The sequence below is a fragment of the Motacilla alba genome, chromosome 2 (assembly GCF_015832195.1).
Source record: "Motacilla alba alba isolate MOTALB_02 chromosome 2, Motacilla_alba_V1.0_pri, whole genome shotgun sequence".
NCBI classification, from domain to species: Eukaryota; Metazoa; Chordata; class Aves; order Passeriformes; family Motacillidae; genus Motacilla; species Motacilla alba.
In genome coordinates this window covers 77,443,273-77,469,618 of record NC_052017.1, presented here as the reverse complement: position 1 = coordinate 77,469,618, position 26,346 = coordinate 77,443,273, and the positions used below count along the sequence as shown (strand labels likewise).

Genomic DNA, 26,346 nt, shown 5'->3' with positions numbered 1-26,346 from the left:
CTGAACAGGGAATACACATCAGGAATGCGGAGAGAAGACAAACCAATAAGAGCAACCTCAAAAACCTCATAATGAGTCAGCCAAAAACTTCCTGTACGTTAGACTGACCACCCTCCCAGCTCTGATGATGTCATCAAACACAAACTTTATAGCTCCTACATTCCACTTCATACAACTGAAACCACAACCTGAGTGCTATGAACAGTGATAGGAACGGACCTGCCTTGCTACTGAGGTTTATAAACTGCCTAAACCCACCAGAAACAGTAAATTCTGAGTGTAAGACAACAAAGATAAAACACTTTGATGTTCTTTGAGTAAGCATTTTGTGTTTAATGTTTCATCGGATGAGGTGGCACCAGATGTTCTGAAGTGTACTTAGTCCTTTACAAATGGATCATAGTGAGGTTCCCCCCCCCTCGAAGTCTTTGCTGCATCCTGTTAAGAATGAATTAAGAAAACTCACATATATGTATGTAGGTAAACAGATAGATACAGTCAAAGAGAAAAAGCTTTAGTAACTGATCCAAGTTCTACTCTCAAACAACATTAACTTCCCCTCTTCACACAGATTTTGTGTTCTGAGGGTAGCTTTGACAAAGATCTGTGAATAGCTGGGACAGCACTCTAACTTTCAGTAATCTGTTTTTTATGTTACAACCACTGTTGTTAAGCTTTCATTTATGCTACAGGTTGTAAATACATTTTTTTAATAAGCCAACAAATGAGAAACAAAATAAATATTATCTTTTTTGAAACTAAGAAGATTTAGCAGAAGAAATACTGAACACATATCATCAATGTGCATACAACAAAACCAGCTACATTTTGGCCTACCACCTCTGCTACCACTTGGGGTTTAAGAGGACATATTTTAACATCAGTGAGAGAAGAACAACTACAAGTCATGGCAACACTGTTTCCTGGTCCCATAGGCATTTTATCAGATCATGTACCCTCCATCTAGATTTGCAAGGCAAATCTAGGGCTGCACTTCTTGAGACCAGAATAAAACTCCCATAGACTTCAATGATGCAGGATCAAACCCATTCCCCTCATAACAGGTTCTCTCAAGCAATTTTATCCTAATTTTCTACCCTGTGGCTGAATTTTAATGTTTGCAGAGACAAGCACTTTAAGTGGGAAAGCAAGGCACAAAGTGCAGATCCCAGAAGTGGTGAACAGCACTATTTTACCTGCTGTGTTAGAGGGCTATTTCACTGGGGGCAGAAGGGAGAGTTGACACAGCAAAGAAGGTCAATATATACCAACTACTATGTTGTCCTTTCCATTACTACTACAGTAATTTTTTTCCCAGGCATATTCCATTTCCTGTATTTCTATGGCAAAAAGATTACTGTTTCAAGTGTGCCCCATCAAAGCTTTGCCAGTAAAATTACAAAATTAATTGAGACTTCTGGGTTCTGAAGATACCTTGCTTGACTCCCCCCCCGCCTCCGAATACACTTGTCCCCAATATTACTTTCTTACTTTCTTATCATGCAATCAATGCAAAATTACATGCCTTATGCCTTAATAAATGGCAGGAATACTGTAATCCTTAACTTCACATAGCTGGTTTTACTGAATATACACTTTGGACTGATCAACAGAAAAGATCTTTCTCCAGAAAGCACCCCATCACTACAATAGAGGTCTTCCCCCATCTGCACGCACAGCTCTACTTCTGCCGACTTTTTCCCAGCTCTGCAAACAATCATCCCTTTAACTTTCAAACAAAGTGTGATTTATTAAAGCAGACTGCTTGGCAGCAAAGCTCTCCTGGAGTTCGAAAATATGATTAGACCAGTAAATTCAGTTCTTTTTTCATAAACTTGATTCTGCATGCATTTACCCTCTTTAAAAGAAAATATAAGCTCAGAAACATTTCCAGTACAGCTTGTTTAGGCAAACTCCAGGTACTTTCAATACTTTTTCTACAAGTCCACTGCAGCTTCAAGTATGCAAGATTAAAATAATTTAAAAACCTGCATGAATTAAACCCCTTACCTTTTAAGACGTTTTCCCCCTTCAGCGTTCATCCATTGTGAAAAACTGAACCTTTAGCAGGTTTTTTTGCAGCTATGCACACACACACACAGACACACACAGAACAGAGCTTTCTTCAGCTCTGGTATTTCAAGTCTTTCATGTGATATCTTTGGCTGTACTTGCTTAATTCATTCCTGCTGCTACTCAAAGGAAGTCAAGCCTAGCGAGGGCTGGCTCTACAGCAATCACTGAAGATATTCCTGACTAACAGGACACGAGGGCTAATCTCACCTTATAGGCAGCAAGAATGTAAATATATTTCACAGCCAACAAATTCCTAAACCTTAAGAGATAAAATGCACAATATGCCCTATGACACCGCTTAGCAAGGAAGAGACTTGTGGACTTTAAAGTTTTTGCTAAAGAACAATGCCCTGTACCCCAGCGATGCTTTTGGAGCTCTAGAGATGTCTATTTATCATGGACTGTGCATGTACCCTTGGAGTAGTTACCATGAGAACACAGCAAACAGGATTTGAATGTAAATTGCCATTTAGAGATGGGGGGATTTTTTTTTTTGTAGTAGTTAAAGAAGAAAACTTCCAGAGCTTGATGAAGTACACAGTTTTTCAACGCATACATTTGCATGACAATGTTTGCAATTCAAATGCTTGGTAGAATGCACAAGAAGGAAGAAAAGCCAAGTTCTTTGCTGGTATTTATAAAAAGCAAATACTTCAGACTTGGGATCAGTAGCTGCAGTTCCACGATTGCCTATCTATGCCACACAGCCACATATAAAGGAGTTCATAAGCCACAAAAAAATCCATCAGGTGGCACAACATACAAGAATTATTGTAGTGCCTGAAGTCAGCTGTAGGCAGTAAGATCCTCTGCTGCTAGGATATCAATTGCTGAAGCAGTCCAAATCTTTCTCACTTCTAGATATTACACTGAACTACACAGCAAACATTGTACATTAAATATATCCCTCCCCGGACATTTGATTTTTCCACAGAATTGTTCTGATACTTTGCCAACTGGGCCACCCCATCCAAGTCCCTCCCGAAGCAGTAATTGCTGCCCATGTGTCCCTCCATCCTGCTTACATACTGCCACAGTTACTATCCAAGATCCAGAAATTGCTCCTACCACTTGTGGACAGAGTCTTACCAAATGGTACATGCTGCAAAACAAGTAAAACTCTTGTTTGCCTGCTCTGCCTGGAGCTGGGTGCAACCTTTACAGCACAGTGTCTGCTCCCTCGCCTGCAGCATCCCATCTCAGCTCTCTGTCCCTAGCCTTAAACAGCTCAATTTTAAACCCCTTAACCACGGTCACTGAAAGACAAATCCTAATACACTTAGCAAAGGAATGCCTCGTCAGCCCTGCTTAGCAAACAACTAACCTTGATGAAGAAGAAGAACATGCCTTGTCTGGGTGACTGCCCAGAGAGTGGAATGACCTACTTCAGCCCAGCAAGCGGAGATACTCTGAGAGGGGGACAAAGGGACAACCCAGTGGCTCTCAGGCAGCATAAGCAAGAGGCTGCACCACAGCAGTGATGGGAGTGATCTTTCAGAGAGGACACTGAAGAGAAGCATGGCTTACATATAGCACGAAACACCTTGCTCTTTCAGACAGGGATTCAGATTCACACGTTACATTACTGCCAGCACTCTGTGAGCAGGAGTGATTGCTTTCCTCACACCCACTCTCCTCACCACTTTTACCTAAGGAATGATTCCTCTAGCGCCTGACCTAATTACTCAAGTGATGTGTCAGAAAATGATGCAGCTGGGACATACTCCACAAGTCTCGATCTGAAGCTATGTAATTCTGCAAACCCAAGGCGACAAGATCCAGGTAGCTGAATTAAGTGGCGTTGGCCAGGCACGACACCACACCTTCCGACTGCGCCTTCCTGGTGATGAATAATAAAGCCTTATGAGCTAGTTAAAGGGTAAGGAGGATAAATCACTTGCAATTGTTGACCTGCGAGATCAGGCCAACATGCTGTGTTTTTGGGAAACAGTTGTTCTTCTCCCAAATGATAAGCCTGAGCAGCAGCTCCCTGAGTCTGACCCAAGCTGCCCAAGCAAGAGCAATCTGTGCTCACAGCCTGTGGTTCTGCTGCCTCCTGAAGCAATGACAGCAGTAATTGGCAGCCAGAAAGCTTTCTTAAACCAAGTATTTATTGAGAACAGCTGAGATTAAAGACAGATTTTTTTTTTTTAAAAGGCAATAAGGATCTCCAATATATGAGCTGCTTATACAGCTGTAAATGAATACTGCTAGACTTTAACTTTCTACAGACAGCCCCACACACACTCAGCAGCTCCAACTGGTCTACATTATCTATTTCCTCTACTTTCAAAGTATGACAGAGTAACTATTAATGTGACCAGGCTATCTATTACCTTTTCCTTATGGACAGCAAGTCAAATTTACCCCACGATCTGCTAGCTCCCAGTACCAGACACCACCGTAGCTATGCTGCAGCAGAGCTACCTCAGGGCTTAGCAACTGACTAAACCACAGAGACACCTCCATTTAGGACCTAACACTTTTTAGCTTTTAACTGCTGGGCTCAGCATCTTTAAAAACGCACAAAAGCATCTGCTCCCCTGTAAGGAGACCCAGAGTCTGCTGAATGTTACTGTATAAAGCAAAGGTTTGGTATACAACTCCATGGGCATAGAAGATTGGAACTAAAACACCTTATTAACGATAATTTTTTAAAATAAAGATTTCTGAAAGTAAAGTTATCCAGATGCGTAGCAATCCTCTATTTCAGGTACAGTAGAATACCCTTGAAGTTCAGAGTTTGTCTGCCTGAATCTTTCAAGGGTATGTGTCAGTGCTCTTCCCAATGCAGCCCCATTAGACTTGCACTCTTCTTATCCATATTTCTGCAAAAAAAATATTTCTTCTTGTCCCTAGAAGGCAAACTCAGTAATTCATACAGTCATGTCTCAATATGACAATACTGCAATTCCAGCTTGACAACCAGCTCACCTACTGCATTCCCTGCACTTGTACCTGCTCCACACCCTGCACACAATCACCCTTGCAGATGGGGTCAAGCTCTGCTATCACTGCTCCTTTGCACTGCATTCCTGAGCTGTACTTCTACCTGGTGTTTAGGCTGGTATCATGCTAAACTTACATTTGTAATGATTCAGAGCTATTTTAAGAACATGACTTTAATTCAGGCGCCAAGCAAAATAGGTTTGTATCTTATTTCATATTAGAGGACAAACTGCTTGCTATTTCAGGGTGTCTCATGGTCATTAATGACCTATGCCTCAAAGTATACTGCAGGTGCCAATAGCCATACCTTGATCCTTTCAAATGGCTCTGCCCCCAGAAGCAATGTTAACGATCTTATTGCCTTGATACTAATTTTCCCAGAATGAATATGGAGCATGATAGGACTCCAAGAGCAGTAGACCTCATAGAACTTATTACAGACTTTTTTCCTACCAGTCTTCCTTTGAACTGCTAAGGCATTATCAGTTTCATATTTCCTGTTGCTCCCTGTAGCCCCTACCCTGCAGTAGCTTTACAATACAGGTTTAATTTTGTCTCACTTATTTACCTAACATAATTAAACTTTAAGATTAAAAAAAAGTTAATATAAAAACCTGAAGAGAAACAGAATTGTCCCTTTAGAGATCACAAGGTCTGAGAGAAGGCAGCTTTTATCTTGACAGTGACAAGACCATCACTACAACAGAAGAATGAGACAGACAATAAATGAGCAGACAGACGTGAGTAGGGACCCTGCAATCCTGTTGCCTCGTGGCACACATCAACACAAGTTTCCTATAAAAACAATTTAAAAAGTGAAATTTTTATCTACATTAAATACTTCATGTGAACTATAATTAAGCCAGGATTTTGTCCATCAGGACCAATCTGGCCTTAGATCTGCAACCAAAGAAAAGTGTATGCACCTATTTATGTGCAGGAGAGAACAGCCACATCTGAACCTGCTGAAGTCTCAAGAACAGGGGATTATAAAAACAAGCTATAATAACTGAGGTTTTGAGAGACCAGCACAGCTGAAGCCCTGCAGATGCTGGAGATGGGGTCACTCGCTATGATTATACCAGTATCGTGCCACTGGCGATTATGCCAATGTATTTTCAAGAAATAGCCTAAATAGAAAAGGGAACCTGAGGAAGCACTTGAGCCAAGCTGCACAAGGCTGGCTGCTTCTGGGCAACAGGAAAACTTCTGCCTCTGAAGCAGCTTGAATAGGAAGTTTAGATCTTAAATTTACTCTGATCTGTCTCCTGAATAGCACCAAGGCTTAGCAACTTTATTAATAGCAGCAAGCTGGAAGAACATTCAGCTGATGATTTTAGCAATGGCTGCAGCTTCTTTTAAAAAGAGGGTCTTTTTTTGTGGTTGGTTTGGTTTTGATGTTGGGTTTTTTTTGTGGTGGTGTTTAGTTTTTTAATTTAAGGTACACAAAGAAAAGGAGCCAGAGATCAGAAAAGGCAAGGTTGCAGGGAGGAATCATTATCAAATAAAACAGGAGACAGAAAAAGAAACATGAAACCAAGAAACAGAGAAAGATGTGCTAAAGTTCAAAGGGATGAAATGTTACATAGTTCTGCCAGCTGCAGTGAAGATTAGGGGAGCTGAGGAGAAAGACACTTCATTAGCAGAAAACACTCATTAAGCATACCAAGTGGAAAAGTTTTCATGTTATGGATAGTTCAGAACAGATTGGAAATTGTGAAAACAGATACCCTGATTGTTCTGGGGTCTCCCAAAGATTAATGGGTCCTCTGTCCTTCTGTCTGAGGCCTGCCTGCTGAAATGTCTTGTGACAAAAGGTCACGTACTCCATGCACTCCCTTTAGGAAATTGCACTAATGAGTGTAGAACCTGCTTTCATATGTAAATGTTCAGTGGTTTACTGCTTAAGCTGAATTGTTTTTGCTTGCTACTGCAACATATTTAAAAATTGAACTTTAGAAAAATTATAATAATGAAATAATTACTGTAAATTATCACATCTGCTATCAACATGAATACACTTCAGTATCTAGAACAGCAGAGAAAGTAGCTTGCTATACATTTTGCTTTTCAAAGGCTTGAATTTGACTTCTATTTGCTTTATTTCATTCACTGACAGAATTCAAACACACTTCTTGAGTTCCCCCAGCTCCTCCCCTCCAGTTACAAAGGATGTTCACCAATAGGTATATCCCCTATTTGTATCCAATTCAGAGAGGAACAAGTAGATGGAGAGGCTTTGCTCCCAATAACACAATTTCAGCTCTCTCCTTGACGAATCTCTATGGTCCAGCTCTCCTTTAATGCTGTGTATTTCCAAAAAGCAGTAAAACACCCGTTTCTTCCACATACTTAGGTATTTGGCAAGCATGGTTTAAGTACCTTCCAAGTGACATTTATCATTCCATATCACCATGACTGAAGATGAAAAGCACAGAAGAAAATGCTGAGTGAAGACCTTTACTTTCTTTTGATCCAAATTTACTCCACATTAGTAGCACATCCAAATCTTTCAAGCAGTTTTTTTTTCTAACCAGCCCTGCACAGTGAGTCAGGCGATCCCTGGTAGTCCATGCACAGATCCTGTGTCTCTGAGCCATGTTGGTTCATGGTAAACTGAGTCACCTTATTTTTCTTTGTCTAGCTGAAAAGAAGGGACATGCTGTATGAGAGGCTAAACTACAAACTGCTCAATGGGATGTGCACCTACAAATCCAGCAAAGGTATACAGCAGCCAAACGCTGGTTTTGTGCCTGCTGCAGTACCTGCCCTGCTGCAGAAGGAGAGAGAGACACCACCAATGTCACAAGGTCAGCACTAAAAATTACTGTGACTGTTCAATGGGGCATGGGGGACAGAGAGCAGCATATAGCAGGCAAAACTCCCAACAGTGAATCCCAAAGGTGCATTTTGGTAACACTTCCCTGAATGAAGAATGCCGTTGACAAGCATTATATATGGCTTTGCTTCTCATTTTCAGTCAAGTTTTCTACTGAATCAGCTACAAAAGAGAAGCTCTATGACACTTGACTCTTGTTCTTCAAACAGTATTTCTTATTTAGTAAAGCCATTAATTCAAGATAAATTTGCAATCAAAGGCACTTTTTCAAGTGGAAAACAATTACAGCCATTTTCGCATAAGATTTCAGCGAGATTTTACATGTTCATTGAAATGGATTGTCTACAGAAATTTCCCAATCTGTGCCTGCATGCACTGCTGCAGTTAGAGGTGGTCCCCAGAGATTGTCTTAAGCTTCTTCTTCTTGCACAGCTCCTAATTCTGTGAGAACTGTTTTTTAGTGGTAGTAAAATATATGCACAGATACAGTAACACACCAAAATTGTCAGGGATGAAGCATTTTAGTGGAGAAAAGACTGGAAGAACAAGGAACATAGGAGTGGGAACTTCGTGTTTTCCTTGCTATGGAAATGCAACAAGTGCCTGGTTCTTGCATCAATCACAGCAAATCCTTGTACCTTTGCCACTGTGCAGATGAGCCTTATTAGTCAGGTATGAAAAGACAGATAAGGAAAACCTGAGAGTTTGTTACCAAAATCCTTCTATTTAAGGGTCATGGGGCTTCCAGACAGAAACAGGAGCAGGGAAGCAGACAAGCTTTTCAAAACTGCCTTCCTTCTGGGATCAGAGACTTTGCTAAACATGCAAGCTCACAAATCCCAGCTACTTGCCAGGGCTCTGTCATCCACGTGGGTTCAGCTGCCTAGGTGACTTCACACCTCAGAGCACCAAACACCTCAAGACACAGAACGTTGTTTTTATCTGCTTCCAGGTGGCTCCCTCTTGCTGAGGTGCCCAAAATCTGCATGTTGTTTGGCACATCACAAATAGCAGAACAGTCATCAAATGAAAACATGTAAAGTCAAGTATGTCCATTGTCCAGGTGGCACTAAAACCTACCACAAAATACACACGTTTTTTTTGTTGGTATCCTGATTAACTAGGCAGCCCAGAAAAATAGAACATCTAAATATGGATTTATAGTAAAGTCAACAATCTTGGAGTTGCCATGTGAAAACCATAAATCAGATTCACTAGCACCTCTGGCTGTTGTATTTTTGACAAAAGCAGACCATGCCTGAATAACAGTCTATTATGCCCAAAACAGATGTGAAAAACCGCAGGATATCAGAATCAGGCTAACAATATTAATTTCAATGACTACTGTACCACTACCACTTAGTTTCTAGAGAGCTCTCCAACATATTTAGGCAAATCTTGGCACTGCCTTTCATTATCTGTAACTCAAAAGACAAATTGATATTGTAAGCCTTAGTCTCCAAGCCTGTTTTAAAAACAAATATCTGAAACAGAACAAAACATCCAGCATGTACAATTCTAGGGATTTTCATAAATTGAAAGACCAAGAGTCTGACAAGAGAGTCATTCACACCAGTTTTTCTATACACATCTGAATCACTGCCTCTAGTGACTTAAAACAAACCTTGTGATTTTGGTATTTTCTCCCTAAAAAGGCTCTCACAGAGCTGTCACACAAGAAATGCAGCCTTCTACTTCTGTTTATAACCTTCCTTAGAGCCAGTCATTTATCAGAATTGTGGGCAATGACTATTAAAGAGGTGCATAATCCATGTGCAAAAAAAAAAAAAAAAAATTTAAAAGCCCTTCCCAGTGCCTTCCCCTTGAAAGCCTTCTACAAAATCAGTGAAGAATGCTACCCTCTGCTTCACACAGTGGTAAATTACCAGACAGGCAGCAAAAGATTAGGCCTGAGATGCACAGAAAAGATGGACACCATTTAAAATCTTACCTTCTGCACGTTGGGTTTGATGCACCGAACAAAGAAAGGGTTTGAAGAACTCAGTGTCGCCATTAAAGAATGAAGTGATTCCTGAAACACAAGTAGAGAGAAGACAGTAGTTCACCAGCTGGATTTTTGTACAAGCAACACAACCCCGGATAAGAGCTCCTGCAGCTCAGCACTGCAGACAGCATCTAACTGCAACACCTAGTGGTGCACACCAGAAGTTACTGCACCCGGGAAACTCTTGCTTCCAAAGGGTCAATAAGTGCGTGTTCCCTTCTTCCGCTGGCTCTTCTGATCAAAACTGGCATCACCGTTTAACAATGAACAAGACTCACAGACTGATATGAAGAAAACTGTTCATAAGGAAACACCAAATTGTTGTTTCAGGGATCTTTCAAATGACTGCTTAAGACTTAGGATCCACATTCCCAAGCAGTTAAACTTGAGCAAGTCTAAAGGAAGGATAAGGGGTCTATGGCAAAATCCACCAACTCAGATTTCCTCATTTCATTTCAACCACCCCAAACCCACTCATTTTCCATCTTCCCTGAAGACAACAGGTTTTTTCCTAGCTTTAGAACTCTGAATGATCCAATGCACATTAGACTATCAGTTGTCTGAACCTCAGCCTGGAGATAAAAATCACAAAATCCCTCAGTCCTTTTATGATTATTACTTTAATTACACATCCGCCCCTTTCCCGCCTGAGCCATCATTCCGTATCTTATTCCAACTTGCCTCATTCTGTATCATTAAGTATGATGAACCTTTTTAAACTGAAGTCTTGCATTTACTTTGCAGAGATACAAATGATTGTACAGGAGAGGAGATCAGGCTCTGAAGAGCCCACAAAGTTAGCAATGGTAAAGTTACTCCCCTCAAAGGTGGCACGTTGTGCCAGGCAGCAGAAAGAATACAGAGAAGGCTGCCAAGGAGGCAGAAAGTGCACATTTTAAAGGAGCAACACTGTGTGTCCTGCCATATGTCTTGGAGCAAAACTGTCAATGTCAGTCTGTTATAACAAATTCTTGCTTTAATCTGCAGACCAAGCACTTACTTGGTGATTGAACATGCAGTGAAAAAGGCAGCAGGCAGAGTTATGGCTGTGCACATGCTGGCGCAGGGCAAAGTGAGGAAACAGCGAAATAACTGGGAACATAAATGGTAGTTCTTGGTTCGCTTGCCTTTGCCAGCCTATGGACCAGGGAGTTGGGCAGCAAATATTAAACAGAACAAAGATGAAAATCTTTGTGTAAAGACAAATATTTACAGCTCTGAAAAGTATAGGCTTCATTCATACTAAACCTGTGTGAACATTACATCTGTGCACAATTCTCTCATCCCAGGCTCCCACTTGCAGATTGGAAAAGTTGGTCAGTCTAAACAAAAATGATTTAAACTATTTTTCACTTTCACCTGTGGTACCGCCAGCCAGATTCTGCACAGCGCTGCAAGCCACTAAGTCAGTGTCAGGTGATGAGCTAATCTGGAGCTTGCCCTGGTAATCAACAGGCTGAAACAGATGGTATCTAAACTCTGCTATTCTGCATGCACCCCCAGGCCTGCGTTAGGCAGGTCATCAAATGAAAAGAAGAGTCAACCAATTTATCATGAGAATAAAACTGTGAAGGCAAAGTTCTTATCTCCAGTTGAAACGAGATGGACTAATCCCTGTAAGGCTTTAAAACATGTAAAAAACACCCAACACAATTCTCTGGGGAAGGCATGATGTGAAGGTCAACATCTTGTAAAGCAGCCCAGCTGGTTAATGGTCAGTTACTGCAGCATTAGATAAGAGGCAATAATGATTTGATTTCATGTTTTATCACCCTTATGTTTTGGAGGGCCCCTGACAGAGAACAGAAGGACTACTACACTTTGTTCTACCTTGCCAAATGAGTGAAAAAATATGGTCTGTTTTTGTAAGGTTAACATTTTAAAGGTCTACTTTGCACATATAGAAATAACCAAGTGGAAACAGTACCTTCAGCTACCCCTGAAAACCAGCAAATAACACCATCTCATGACAAGAAATGGATACTTCTGAGATGAGTTATGGTAGCACAAAGCAAGCTGTCCCGAAAATACATCAGTGTTTTTTAATAAAAGACATTGTGTGTGCCCCAGCATACACTCCTTGCTGTTCTGTCCAACACTTAGCAATAGTCTATTAGGATAAAATCTGCCCTTAAGGGGTTTGAGTCTGCTCTCCTTTAAAAAAAGTGAATGAACTCTGCAAATGCATATTAATTCAACCAAAATGAAAGACAACTAATCCAGACTTGTACTCCTGCAATTTAGGAGATGTTTCATGCCAATCTTTCCCTTTTAAATAATTTGCAGATAGACTTTATGCTAGATTTCAATTTGGTGCCATTTTTGATGAGAGGCTATAAAGCCTCATAAAAAGGTGTTTAACAAAAATGCTTTCCAAACTTGAAGTTAAAGCAAGGCAACACCTTAATGAGGTATTTATTCAGCACTTATTTTTCTCAGCATACAGGCACTGCTGTAAGGCTTTGTGGGATTTTGTGGCTGGATTTAGATTATAGAGACAAATCAGGACAAGAGAGACCAACTTCATAGATGAGCTTTAGAATAAGAACAAATAAGCAAGCGGAGAATGCAATGGGAGTTTGCAACGGGATGGTGTGATGGAAAGATTAGTGTCTGCTTGAAGCTAGCCAGGTCAATCAGTTAATTAGCAAGGGCAGTGTCATAGAAGAGATAGCAATGTTTTCCTGCTCAAGTTTTGCCTTTCTCAATCGGCACCTGTTCCTTACTGACCAGGGTCTGTCTGTCACTGATTAGCTACAGAGCAGAGATGACACATTAACTAACCTTGAACTGCAGACTGACAGTAGGCTTTCGGTGCTTGCTTCCACATTTAAGAGTGTCCTGATTGTTGCGACTTGAAACGTGTTCAAACAGATCATAGATGAAATCAAGACTGAAATGGAAAAGAAAAATAGTATTTCTAAAGTGTATCTTAACAGACTATGAGGTTCACCACTGTAGAATGTAAAGAAAGCACTGTCTCTTAGCAGGAAGCTCCACCATCAAAAACATGCTTATTGATTTTCTCCAGAATCTTTAATAAATAACAGATTTTGCCTTTGCAGAATTTATCCAGGGGAGAAAAAGCAAACAAACTAACTAAAAAAACCAAACTGAAACAAAACAAAAAAACAAAACAAGGAGGTTCTTTCTTCTCCATTCCAAACACATCATTAGGGAAATGAAGTGTGAAGTCCTAGAGGCTTTACTGCATTTTACTCAACCAAAATTGCAGCTGACTGCAACCAGAATTGTACCTGAACAAAGACTAAAAAGCAAGACTTCCAGCTTGGTTAGGGACATAACATAAAACAGGCACCCATGCAAGCCTCACTTTCAGATAACAGCTGTGCATGCTGTTTTCTGCCATATCAGTTGGGTACTCTCCTCTTTGCATTTCTACAGAAATACAGACATTTTAATTCAAGCTCCATACAGATGTTGGTATGAAAGCAAAACCAGGCCCAGCCCACTTTAACTCATTTAATCTTTTTACCTAGATACTTCAATTGACAAATGTTATATCAGAAATGTCATAAATCCAGAACAAATAACAGAGAGGGAATTGCTTTTTAACAATTTCCCCTGCACAGAAGGGCTTAAGGGATTTACAAACAAGCAACTTGCACAGCAAGGCAGAATGACTGGATAGGATAGGGGAGGGCACCAGATACAGCAACATCCAGGAGGCTCAGCTCCCTCTTCTTCTGCCATTCCTCTGTGTGTCCTGGAGTCTCAACCAAACACCTACAAAAAGGGATGTGGTACCACCACAGGGTACCACTATAAGGACCCTACGACCTTACACAGCAGAATGACAGACATGCAGGTACCAAAGGCATCCAAGCTCAGACTTTCAGCCAGGCAAGTCTTAATAGAAGTTCTCCCCTCAAAGCAATTACTATATGGCAGTTTGCACCGTGGTAGTCTCCAACAGCAAGGGTTCAACCAATTAGGGAATGCCAGAAACACAAACATAAAGTAAAAAACCCACACATGCACGCTGCCTATGAGGCACTCTGAAACAGTTAAAAACCATGACCACCTTCCAGCATCCTTACTCATTACAGAGCAGCAAGTTAGTTCTCTAGGAAGCTCCTGGACTGAACAGCAACAACAGTACAATATAGGTAAACCAAACTTTGTGAGAACCGATTACAATCAGGCCTGCTTACAGACAACTCTGATGTGCTCACTTCTGTGATCTGATATGCTCATCTCTGTTTCATTCTGTGCTCCTTTCAGGTCTGTCAAGGTCTGCTGCTATGCTACATCTGATGTACTCAAGCCCCAGCAGAATCAGGTGTTCAATCCTGAAGAATTAGTTGATAAAACACCCCTTAGCATCATGTCCTTAACAAAAATCGCAGAAACTTACCTGCTTTCACGTAACAAGTTCAGGAGATCATCTCGAAAAGTATCCCTGTTCTTCTCCAAGATCCCCCTGACATCATACTGGACCTAGAAGGAAACAGAGCCAGTTCAAACAACAAGCCAAACAGTCAGGCACCTATCACAAGAGCGGTACTGTAAAAAGTGCTGAGGGAACAGAGTGCTTTAGTTAATTTTGAGCAGCCTTGGGGGAAAATTAAGCTAATGAAAGTTCTGCTTGGAATAATTTCAGCAAATAAAGAAATTACCTCCCCAGCGTAGTGCTTCACTCCAAAGTTGTGAACGGCAACCCTTGGTTTTACATAAAAAGGATTGTTCTAATTGGAGGGGGAAAAAAAAGAGAAAATTATTTGGAGGGGGTTGTCACATAATCCTCTCAACCCATACCTAAACAGACCACTGTCTTCCAGTAAACTCTCTGAAAGATTAGTGCTCCAAAAGCAAACAAGGAACTCATGATAATAGGATTTGTTAGTCTGGGCTGCTTCAAATGCAGTAATAACAGATTTATAGCACATAAAAAGGCATTATACTAAACCTGAACCCCATCTGGCAGAACCATCTATAAAAGGCACTTTGAAAAAGAAGGCTCTGTCTTAAACTGGCAGTTATGAAGATTGGTGGATATGCTTGCATCCCAGAAATTGTGAAAAATAATCCCAGTATCACAAATAAAGGTAACACTAATCTGGACAGAGGAAACAGCAAACTTTCAGTAAATGACATCAAAGTAACTGCTTTATTACATCAAGGGAAATTTAAGATTTAAACAATCTGAGCTACTGCAGGTTGACAGAGCTCTCATTAAGAGCAGAATTTGACTTATTCACCACAATAGAAGCCTTTAAGTGAACAGCAACAAGGATATGTTATTCCAGTAACGAACTCAGCCTTGTCAACAAAGTATATGGATTGCCGCAGAAGTAGGATCACATCCAAAAAAGCCTCTAGAACTATGCACTCATAAGTTTGAACCATGAATTTCTACCAAAGCAAAGAGATCCTACATAAATTGCACAGCAAATATCAGCAAAACATCACATACAGCATGCTGGGCATTCAACTTCTCCAGTAAGGTGGAGTCAGTAGCTTGAGGAAAATGGCTCTCCTCATTGATGAGTGCTAGTAATCCCAGTTTCTAGAACAACAAGAAGAGGCAGAAGATGAATTAGTGCATGGAAGGAAATACCTGTTGTCCCCTGTTTGGAAAAATCACAGTCCTTGAAATTGCTGTGTGCAGAGAGGCACAAAAACATTCATACACAACTAAAACCCCACTCTTGAAGGTGACTGTAATCCTGTTTTTCTGGCAATGCTCCTTTTGAAATATAGAGCATATGATCTATGGCAAAATAAAGAAAAACAAGCTACTGGAAGAATCAGTTCTCCTGACGTAGGCAGTTTTCAGATGCATACAGTGACCTTGCCTCAGAATATATCCCCAGCCTCCAAGATCTCCAATGATCAGAAGTCTGAGGAGTTTGTGTAAAACAGCCGTTCAAAAAAGTTTCTTCCATATAATTATCCACCCAGTTGTGTTTCAGCACCCACAGTGCCCAGGGGCAGATCAAAATATACACAGTTTAACTTCATCCTAGGTGAAGCACAACATCCCTTTGCTTTATATATGCCTCTGTGTGATTTCCTTTGATGTTCCCCACTTCTCATGCTAGAAGAGGTGGTAAACAAAGCAAACTACCCCACAGTTAATGAATGTGTCCAGCAAGCTCCAGGTTGATAACAGCCTCTCAGGAAAACACGGTTGTCCAGGTGCACATTTTAATAAGCCACTTCCCAAGGGCTCAGAGCAGCTCCTGAAAAGCCACCCTGCCCTGACTGCAGTCACATGCTGCCCACTGCCACTTGCTTCTGTGCCTGTCTGAACTCTTGCAGTCACACACCCTGCCACGGAAATAACATACACAGCCTGCCTTGTACAGATGGCAAGAGAGAGCATGGATCAAGTGGTTCTTTTTAATCATATCCAAATATTGCTTTTTTATATAATCACACATGGAGAAAAGTTGCTGCAAGGAAAAGAGCTCACAATATAATCCTTAACATAGCCATACATGAAAATGATATGATTAAAAGTTTGCTATTTAAACATGCAAGATCCACCATTTTCTTCATTTGTTCTTTGCGCTGACAAATGTTTTAAAGACATATTACCTCAGAACAAAAAACTAAAAATAGGTAACAGTATCAAATTCTTTCTTACCTTTTCAATAAGATCCAAGCACTCTCCATTGTCTGTCCAGTCAATATCTTCCCAAATTAGTCCTTCCCTAAGGAAAATAAAGTGGGCCTTTTTATTGAAATTATTTTAGCTCTAGAAATAGGAGAAGCTGATGTATTTATCTTGCAAATTACAGTAAAATCAGCTTGCTTTTATAAACACACAGCTCCAGACAGAAACTTTCAATGGAAGCTAAGGTAGCTGCAAACTAAGACTTTAAGTGAACACGACATTGTCAAAATTCTTTCAAATTTCTCCTCTCTTTCTTACCTGCTGTATTCCAGTTGCTCCAAGGAAAAGATGTGCTTGTTGAAATACTCCTGAAGCTTCTCATTTGCATAGTTAATATTGAACTGCTCAAAACGGTTTACCTAAAGAGACAAGAAATTTTCAAAAATGCATACACTTTAAGTATTTTACTTTGCAAGCAAGGGAATGGGTTAGGTAATAACATCTTTAAAAATCAAGTTCCAAAGAAGATGAAAATATGTAAACATAAATAAATAAAGGAAAAATATCAGACAATCCATTTGAATAAGCTTTTGAAACCAACCTCAAAGTTTTCAAATCCAAATATGTCCAGAATTCCAATAGTCTTGAAGTCCTCCTTGCTCCTGATTCTGCTATTGATTTTCTTAATGACCCATGCAAAACACTGAGAATAAAGTGCCATAGCCATAGAATCTCTGCTGTCTATTGCCTGTAGTGAAGGGGGAATACACAACACATCAACCACTCCACGACTGAGAACTGACAAGACTCTGCTGGTCAGTGTCCTTAGCACAGCACAAAACAATGTACAATGCAAGCAGCTTCCTATTCATTTGTAGCTTGGCAGCAATTGTATTAGCACTTACAAAGCATCATGAGTCGAGCTTAAACAGTTTAACTTAAAATATCTGTACTTTAAAATGTGGCTTTCAAATTACGTTTCAGGGCTAAAACATTCAAAAAACTAGGAAATTATAAAATTCAGATGTGGAGGAAGAAAAGAGAAGTGTAGGAAACAATACCTTAATTCACCCTTTTCCCGAGGGAAACATAATGTTATGCATACCTATTTCTAATTGTCTTCTTGTAAATTATAAAAATATTTCTTCTGAAAATTTTGAAAAAACAACCCCCTGACACAAATGTCCATAGTGAAAAAAATATCAGCCTACATGTTTAGAATTTGAAAAAAAAAGGGAAGTAATCAGTCTTCATAAGAATAACAAGGGACAAGCTAAAAGCTCTGGCCAAAATAATAGGATGGGATCTAAAGAGATTTTACCCTTCCCAAAAAAACTATGTAGTACTTTAGATTACAACTCTGCTGCATGAGTTAGCTTCTGTTCTTGAGTGACCAATGACTCCTCTGGAGGTGAAGACTAAGACATCTTTCAAAGACCCTAAAAATAGGTCAAATTTACCTGTTGTATACTAAGAGGTGTTAGGATTTCTTCTCCCCTGAGAATCATCGACCTCTGAGTCAATGCTTCTGTTAGCTGTGTGGAGTCCAACCCCAGTAACTCAGCAGATCGACCCAGGGCTGGCAAAAGTAAAAGACAAATACAAATGTGTCCTTAAATATATAAAGCTATGAAACCAATTTGGATTTTTACTATTATTATTATTATTACTACTACTACAACCACCACCATCATTTAAGATGCTCCTGAAATTACAGGGATTAGAGATGAAAACAGAATGACAAATTCTAGGATACTGTTTTTCTGCTCATGTAAAGACATAAATATGTGCAACTGAAGGAAATTAGTAGTAGAAGTACATCACAAGTAAGTCACAAATATTTATTTTCCTCTTAATGCTAGAGATCAAGAACTCAAACAATCTACTAACACATTTTTCCAGACACAAACAGTAATAGACTCTTTGTCCACATGAATGTGTTTCTATTTTGCTTGGGAGGATGAGCATAAACCAATGACATTTTTCTTCCATGCATACTTTAATCTTCATTTTTGCTATAATGTGGTATATAAAACAGTACATAATGCTACTCTCTAATGCCACACTTAAACAAACATTTTAAATGCCCACCAGCTCCATCTTTAGACATACTAACACACTATTTCAGATATGTAATTGAAATACTGAAAGCTCTAAAAAAAGATACTTTCAGTGGAGATCCTGGTTAGGGAATGTATTTGAGCACTTATGTTTTATCAGCTTGAGACTATTTCAAAGAAGGAATTAGATTCAAATAGAATTTCATTACTGTTAATAGAATAAGTATGTGCCCAAGGTCTTCCCAAATTAAGACCTAGCATCCAGCAGCAGAATACTTCGCCTTATCTGTCAAACCCCATCCTCCCACAGTAACATTTTAATCAACATTTACAGATGTTAAAAAGCAGTAAAACCCTTTCACTCCTTGTCCTTGCTATGTTCAGATATACTAACAACAAATAAGGCTTTTAGAACCCCAAGAAACATTTAGATTGGGATGCATAGCCTTCTCACCTGTTTTAAAGGACACTTGTGCCCCTCCAGCAGTGATGAACTCAACATTTCCCAGATGCAAAATGCCAGCCAACAGCCTCAGAACTTCTCGTACTTCCTCCCTGCTGAACTCCATCACTTCCATTGCAGTCTGGAATGACATGTGAGCTTCTTCAATAACATGCACAGACTCAAAAATGGGAGGCCTTATGAAAGCAAGTCATGACTAAGAGAGAGCTGGCTCGAGTCCATTCCTTTGGTTTCATCCCAAACTGGATACACTCTAAGGCATCACTGGGACATCTTGGAACATGTAAGTATCACTCTGCTTTTAAGAAATTTCATTTTGATGTGGTAATGATGTTGTAATTTGCTTTCAAATTCATCATTAAAATCATATAAATATTGGAACGACCTACTGAGTTCTGCATCAGATGCAATTACTATAATTTGAATTATTAATTGATTACCTCCTGCATGTTTTTACCAAAATTTGCCTACTGGCCTTGTAGGTAACAAGGCATGGGGGAGAAAACACAGCAGCATGTAAGATTTGATCATATTTGGTGCCCAAACATGCTCCTTACCAATGTGGTCTGACAGCTTTCAGTCAAACTGAGCAAGAAAGGTATCTATATAAAAAGTGTTGAATTAATGAATGAACAATATGGCAACAATTAAGGCTCAACAACATAAATGAGGAGAAGAGCAAATAGTAAAATATTAAAAAAGAAACACAAAAACAAGAGGAACACCTACTTTCCTTTGACACAGAAGGGGTAATTGTATGCCTCTTGAAATGACAAAACTTTCCAAATTTGGGTGTAATATGAGCCTCTCTGAGACCAGATCACTATTTTGTACCCCAACAGTCAGACTCATCATGTTATAGTCACTGCAGGTGTTTGACAGATGACACATTTTATCTTTCATAAATCATCCATTTATGAATGAAAAATTGGCAAGCCTCAGACTCACCCCATAACTCAAAGCAGGGTAGAGATAATGGTTGAAGGTTGAAGACCTCTCACAACTAAAGGGAAGCAGCACTACTGCTCACTGAGCACTACTAAGTGCAGCACTACTGCAGCACTACTAAGTTCATCTCCCTGCGCACTTTGCTGTTCCTGCCTGTCTCCAGTAAAAAAGTTTCCCTTAAGTAACACTTCCAAGACTTACACTGCAATAAAACCAGGCAAAGGAGATAACTATAACAGGAAAAGACAAGTGAGGGTGAGCTGTGGGGGTTTCTGCCCACTTCCTGCTCTGGGAATGCAGCCTGGCAGCCGGGCTCCCAGCCTGGCCATGCTGCAGGCAGCAGGCAACTTCACCTGCCCAACTGATTTCATGGTCTGCCTAGCCTGGGATGATTAGCACAAATTAAATGACATGATAATCAACTTCAGCATGTGACCACAATATAGGTAAGTTAACAACATTTCCAACACTTCCTTCTGCCATACAAGATGAGGGACTTTTACACTGAAAAAATCTGCTGCATCCACTAGACATTAGTTCATCAGTTTGGCAAAAAGATTAACATAGCTAAGGAAAAACAGTTTGGTGAAGGGCATAAAACCAAATGTCTTATCTGATTTTTGAAATCTAAAACATATCACCTCAGTACTACAATACCAAATTAGCATGGTCAGTACGGACTAATTGCTGTGGAGGTAAGAACAATAAAGCCATTCAGAGAAATTCCATCAGGACCCAGGTTTTTAATCTGTGCTTATGTTTCCACAACTCTATTGTGTAAGTTACTCCATACAACTGCATTTCCCAGCTGCAACTTAAGAGTCACAGGTGCTTTGCTCCCTGTGTGCTGTACTGCTGACTCCACCCAGTAGATGCCACATGAATCGGGCAAAGCTTTCAGATTGAAAAACAGTGAGATATATATATATATATGTATATATATAGATGTGTATGTATGCATGTATGTATGTATATCTGTAATATAAAACAATGCAGGGAAAGGCAAAGCCATGTAAAAGTCTTACTGACTTCCCAACAGATATTGTTTTCATTTCAAACATAAGCATTTTGCTAAATTACAGTGCACTTTGAAACAACAGAGTAAAAATGAAACACTGGAGGAAAGATAAAAGCATGCTCAAAAGTGAAGCATTCTGAGAAAGTATAAGTCCCTGTAAGATTAATGCCTCAGTGAGAGAGCTGCACATGGGAGGAAAGCACAGGAAGGCTTTGTACCCTGCTCTGTCAATGGGCTCCACATGCCTGAACTTCCAGCACTTTTAAAGCAAAAGAACTAGGAAAGCAACTCACAATGACTTCCTTGAAAGAATCTTTGTCACTGATTGTCTTATCCGCTATACATCCAGACTGGTTCAGGTAGTGGTAGTTCTCAGGTACAGATAAGTAAAAAGCATCTAATGAGAGAAAACAGGGTGAGTGAAAAGGAATACTAAAACAGAAGTACTCCATAAGTTACTATGTCAGACTTAAACAGTTCACAATTCATCTGCTCAGAAATTATGACAATGCACAAGACAAGGTTTTATATTAAAATCAGATGGGGGATTATTTTGCTGGGTTTTGTTTTATTTAGCTGCATAATAGAGTTAATTCTACTTTTTAACATGCAAAGACAGCGGGCCCATAGGGAGATGCTGAAACAGCTTCAGGCAATTTTGTACGTACACAAATGTCATTTCTTTTGTTCAGTGGATTTATTCTCTATGAGAAAGGATTAGAGCAACCAGAATTATTTATCTTTGTTGCTGTGGAGTTATTTAGTACTAGCAAAAATATTCAGTTTGAACACAATGAGGCATGTTTGTCCCCAAGTAATTTTCCCAAGGCTACAGCAGAAACTGGGAGGAAAACTACCGTCAGCTCAGTGACATTCTTCAGCTAAGTGGGTTCCTTTATCAAGTTGAGCTCAAATTCACACTCACTGAATCCCAGCTGAATAAATAACCTATTTCTCAGCTTGGGTTAGTGGGTTTCTGCAGTTAAATTCTCAACTGCTGTCACTGCTGCTGACTGCTAGCAGAAAACCACTAGAGTTGTGTGACTTGTGCTTTGCCACTCACCTTTCTCTCTCTCTTCTATCCCTGCCAGCAGAGCATAGAATATATGATAATTTCTTTCCCCGGGGTTTTGTCTTACTACACGATTCTGTCAAAGTAAAAAACAGTTTCCACTAAGTGATCATTTTTGAAGACAAATTTTTTGTCCACAGTTTCAGACAAAAATTTAATCAAACACAATTAATTAAGCAAAAGCAAACATCAACTTACTTTTTCCAATAAATCTGAAGCCAGCAAGAAAAGCTTCAGTCAAGGAATAAAGTAAAAATCAATTAATGCAGAAGCTTTTTATAATCTTCCTTCTTTCGTTTGAGACAATAGGAAGACTATCACAGTCTTTTCTTAAAACATGCTAAGCCTGTTAACTATAATACACCTACAAGAAGATAAATAAAGTAGCAACAATGATAATATTGTAGCAGTTCTAATATCAGTGTATCAACACCTTCTCTTCTATCCCACCAAACCTGGACTTGGCAGATTCTGCATTTTAAAAGACATCTGTTTTGCTTTGCTTTTTTTTCCCCCCCGCTAAAGCTTGGAAACAACCTCAAGAATTAAATTTTTCCTGCTGAAAATGCAGTTTATGTTTAAAACAGCAGGTAGGATCTCCTTGGAATTACTCCTCATCCCGACATCTCTGCTGCTCTGGTGGAGCTGGCTCATAGTCTGATTTTGCCAAATGCAGGACAAATCCGAGGATTTAACCCACCCAGACCCACACTGCAGAAACTGCTCTTTCAAGTACTTTTCCAGAGAAGTAAGCAGCTTATCTTTAGATACAGTGATGAGAGAAATGGCTGACAACTCCAGTTATTCCTGAAGACTCAGGCTGTTTTAGCTCATTACATGGCAAACGCACACGAGCCATGTCATGCTAGCGGCAGCAATACAAAGTGCTGCTCCTCCAAGAGTACATACACCCCACACCACCACAAAAGCACGAGTGCATGTGTAAATTTGGTGTTGCTGCTTCCCCTTCCCACCCCTTGCCTCTCAACTGAGCCTTGATGGGGCTCAATTTAACTGCATATATTTCAGGATGGGGCGAAAGCACAGACAAAGGCAAGCCAGCTGTCCCTCAGTCCTCCATCAAGGAGGTACACGGGTGCTTCCCACAAACAGGAGTCAAATCACCAAACAAGGATACAATCCATAATTCTTCCTCCCTGAATGTTCCCTTTCTGACAGATGTTCAGCTGAATAAACTTCCCAAAGCGACTTGAGTTGTTGTTGTAAACAGTCTTTGCGTTGCCAAAAGCTTCCATAATTGGACTGTGAAGACAGAGAACGACACGAGTGTTAACATGTGATCAGCATGCCAACAACCTCACATGGAGCTGATGAAAGGAACAGCACTCTGACAAGCTTCCCTCTGACACTCTACACAGCAGCAGCCTACATCCCAGCATTACCCTCCATTTAACAATGGGCATCTCAGTCTTCTAGCAGAAGATGCAGGTATTCGTGCAACAGGAAAAAATATTACACCGAACTACTCTGCAGCTTCAGAGTAGAAACTGCTACTTCCTACTTCTTTTGTAATTGCTCAAAAGATGCACACAATTCTCACTGCAGTACTTAAATGTCAGAAATAAGAAATCTCAGTGCATGCAAATTGCTAGATAGATGCAAGGAGTCCTTGTCCTAGGGAAATTTAAAAAAATAACTACATCAAGATACAGCATGTACAGCAGAGATGAAGCAAGATAAACAAAAGTAATAGCATCTCAAATTGCCTTTGTTTTTAAATAGTTTAGAACCATGTAATTTCACGTCAACACCAAGATTTCTTTTTTGCTTGCATAGATTGTGTCCAATTTATCTGATGCATTTACTCATCTGTCTTATCAGTTCTCCTTATCCTCCCTTTCCTCAGCATGCTTTTACCACTTGAGAACTTTATCCTCACCATGCTGCATCTTGTTCTACTCTATCCTCAGGCTACACAAACTGAACCAAAGGTATCTCCCTCCCATCACCCACTTCCATTACTCTGATTATCTGAATTCAGCCCCAAACAAAAACGAAAGCCACCATTAAAGCTTCATCCTTTTCAAAACTCTACATATTTTTGCTTCATTAAGAGATACCACTGTGCTCACAATTTTCTAGAGCAGCCAGGTAATTTTGTTTTATGGAGTACTTCCCTTTCTCCAGCATACATTTTACTGTTCAGTAAACACACACATATATTTGATTACATTGCAAGATCTTATTTCAATGTCAAAGTTTATGTCTTCTGAAAAAATACCCATGTATTGTAAGATCCTATACCTGCTCTCAAGAATAGCTTGCTCCACACAGGAGGTCTTCTCTCTGGAGGACAGCTCCAGTGAATGTTGGCTCATTGCAGACAAGAACTTGAGAATCAGCTTAGTGCTCTCCGTCTTACCAGCACCACTTTCGCCACTGAAAGAAGAGGAGGAAATGGTTTGCACAGTCCCAGTGGCCAGTGAAGAAGCCCTCTGGCTAGCCACCCAAACTCTACATTACTGGAGGTCAGAAAGACTGGGGTGATTAGAAGTGATGGTCAAATGAAGCCAGAACACCCCAATAAACTTCCTGAATATGACATCCAGGGAAAAACACAAGGTGTCCTTAAGCTTTATAACTGCCCAGACAACATTTCAAGGCACTGACTGCATATGTACACACACCTAGGAGGCAACAAAGAGCTCTCTGAATACAAACAATTATCCAACACTTCCCACCATCATGTTGAAATAAACTCACAACAAAGACATGGTAAAGGCATAAAGACCAAACTAAGAATTACATGGGAGAGTTTGGTATACATTGTAGCAATCTAGCTAATGAAGGAGCCCTGCTGGGAGGAGGAGAAAGTTAGAAACACCTATACACATTCTAACACATAAAGGCCACTTGTATAATTAATACTGAAATTCTTAGTGAGCTACATACTCTTTAAACAAACTTTTTATATACCTGTTGAAACAAACCAGATTTGTGTGAGTTCAAAATATCCTATTTCCACCTGTCATTACCATCAGAGATATAAAACCTCTCATCACCACCCACAGGAGAACAAAGTTATTTGATAATGCTAAATTGACATTTTCAAAAGTAAATTATTAATAAGCAACCCTGCTGGTATAAACAGAAGGCAATATACTCAGTTTCTCTCAAAACCAACACTCTAAAAAGGGAAAGTTTAGATTTGGCTCATTTCCCCAATATCCTTTCCCTTCAATTATGTAGCCTAAACAGACACTGTGAGCCATTAACTAGTAGGGCAAGTTTGTCTAATTTGCTCTCTTTTCATCTACAGTAATAGCATTGTATCCTAAGCTGTGGCCTAGCTCCTAATTCGGCTGTACCTAATTCCGGTTTACTCCCAAAGAAAGAGGGTACCTTTTGGTCTTACTTCACCTTTCCCCATCTTTTCCAAGTGCCAATTTTGACTTTGATGGAGCACAACTGAGCATGTGGAGCAAGCCTAGATAATTTGACAGTCTTTTGTTGTGCCATTGCTGAGTAATGACCCCACTGATTTTAGGTTACAACAAAGTATTATGATGCTTTCTAGCAAAATGCAAGGAAGAAGGGTACCGCCCATAAATACAGCATGACATTTTCCTGCAAATGAATGTCAACAATAAAATTAGGGAAGAGACATTCAGGAAACATAATGAGACATCTTCATAACTGCCAATATGTTCCAGCAAGTGTGATTCATCCATTACATTTATACCACATCAAACAAATTCTGTAGTGTTTTTATGTAATTTTCCCCTTGACGTCTGGCCTTTTCAGTATTCTTTCCCTTTCTCTTTGCAGGCCCTCACTCACTCATCTCTTCTGCCCAAGAAGAAATACTTAATATTCCTGCATTCAGTACTCACCATAAAAAACATTTTTACTAGTAGTTGTGAGAGAGCGTCACAAACCCTTGCATTATTCTTGTCTAGTGCAATAAAACATCAAGTGATAAACACCTCTTCCTGCCTAATCCTCTCCCTCTGAGCCATGCATGTAGCTCAACAGCAGGCACGGGGTGACACTGAGGACATCACCTCTTTCACAGATACCATCCTTCCACTGTCCCTTGATCTGTAGAATCGGTAGTTCCATGGAAACTGAAGTTACCCACTGTTATTGAGAGCCATTCTACAAGTGAGATATTCAAAGCCAATCAAAAAATATCTCCTGCACCTCTCTCTGGTACACCTGGCATTATGCATAATTACACGCTCTTGTTTTTTTCTCAGAACAAGAGAGACTCAGAACTGGTTCGATTCTGAACCTGCCCAGTGTCCTATTTTGACAATTGCCAATTGGAGATGCCCATGGAAGACACAGATTATTTCCCTTCTGTGTTCTA

The 26,346-nt window shown here is 39.9% G+C and overlaps 1 protein-coding gene across 2 annotated transcripts in view; it reads right to left on the bottom strand.

Moving 5' to 3' along the window:
- MYO10 (myosin X) overlaps positions 1-26,346 on the bottom strand; it is a 161,748-nt gene that overhangs the window by 41,283 nt on the left and 94,119 nt on the right. For both annotated transcript variants that reach the window (XM_038162276.1, XM_038162284.1), the window contains 15 exons: positions 24,279-24,413; positions 23,152-23,276; positions 22,212-22,225; positions 22,005-22,089; positions 21,235-21,338; positions 18,967-19,096; positions 17,913-18,031; positions 17,054-17,200; positions 16,771-16,871; positions 16,483-16,549; positions 15,307-15,399; positions 14,510-14,578; positions 14,248-14,330; positions 12,654-12,762; positions 9,816-9,896 (listed from right to left, as the gene is read on the bottom strand). In XM_038162276.1, coding sequence (XP_038018204.1) covers positions 9,816-9,896; positions 12,654-12,762; positions 14,248-14,330; positions 14,510-14,578; positions 15,307-15,399; positions 16,483-16,549; positions 16,771-16,871; positions 17,054-17,200; positions 17,913-18,031; positions 18,967-19,096; positions 21,235-21,338; positions 22,005-22,089; positions 22,212-22,225; positions 23,152-23,276; positions 24,279-24,413 — 1,462 coding nt within the window. The remainder of the gene's footprint in view (positions 1-9,815; positions 9,897-12,653; positions 12,763-14,247; positions 14,331-14,509; positions 14,579-15,306; positions 15,400-16,482; positions 16,550-16,770; positions 16,872-17,053; positions 17,201-17,912; positions 18,032-18,966; positions 19,097-21,234; positions 21,339-22,004; positions 22,090-22,211; positions 22,226-23,151; positions 23,277-24,278; positions 24,414-26,346) is intronic.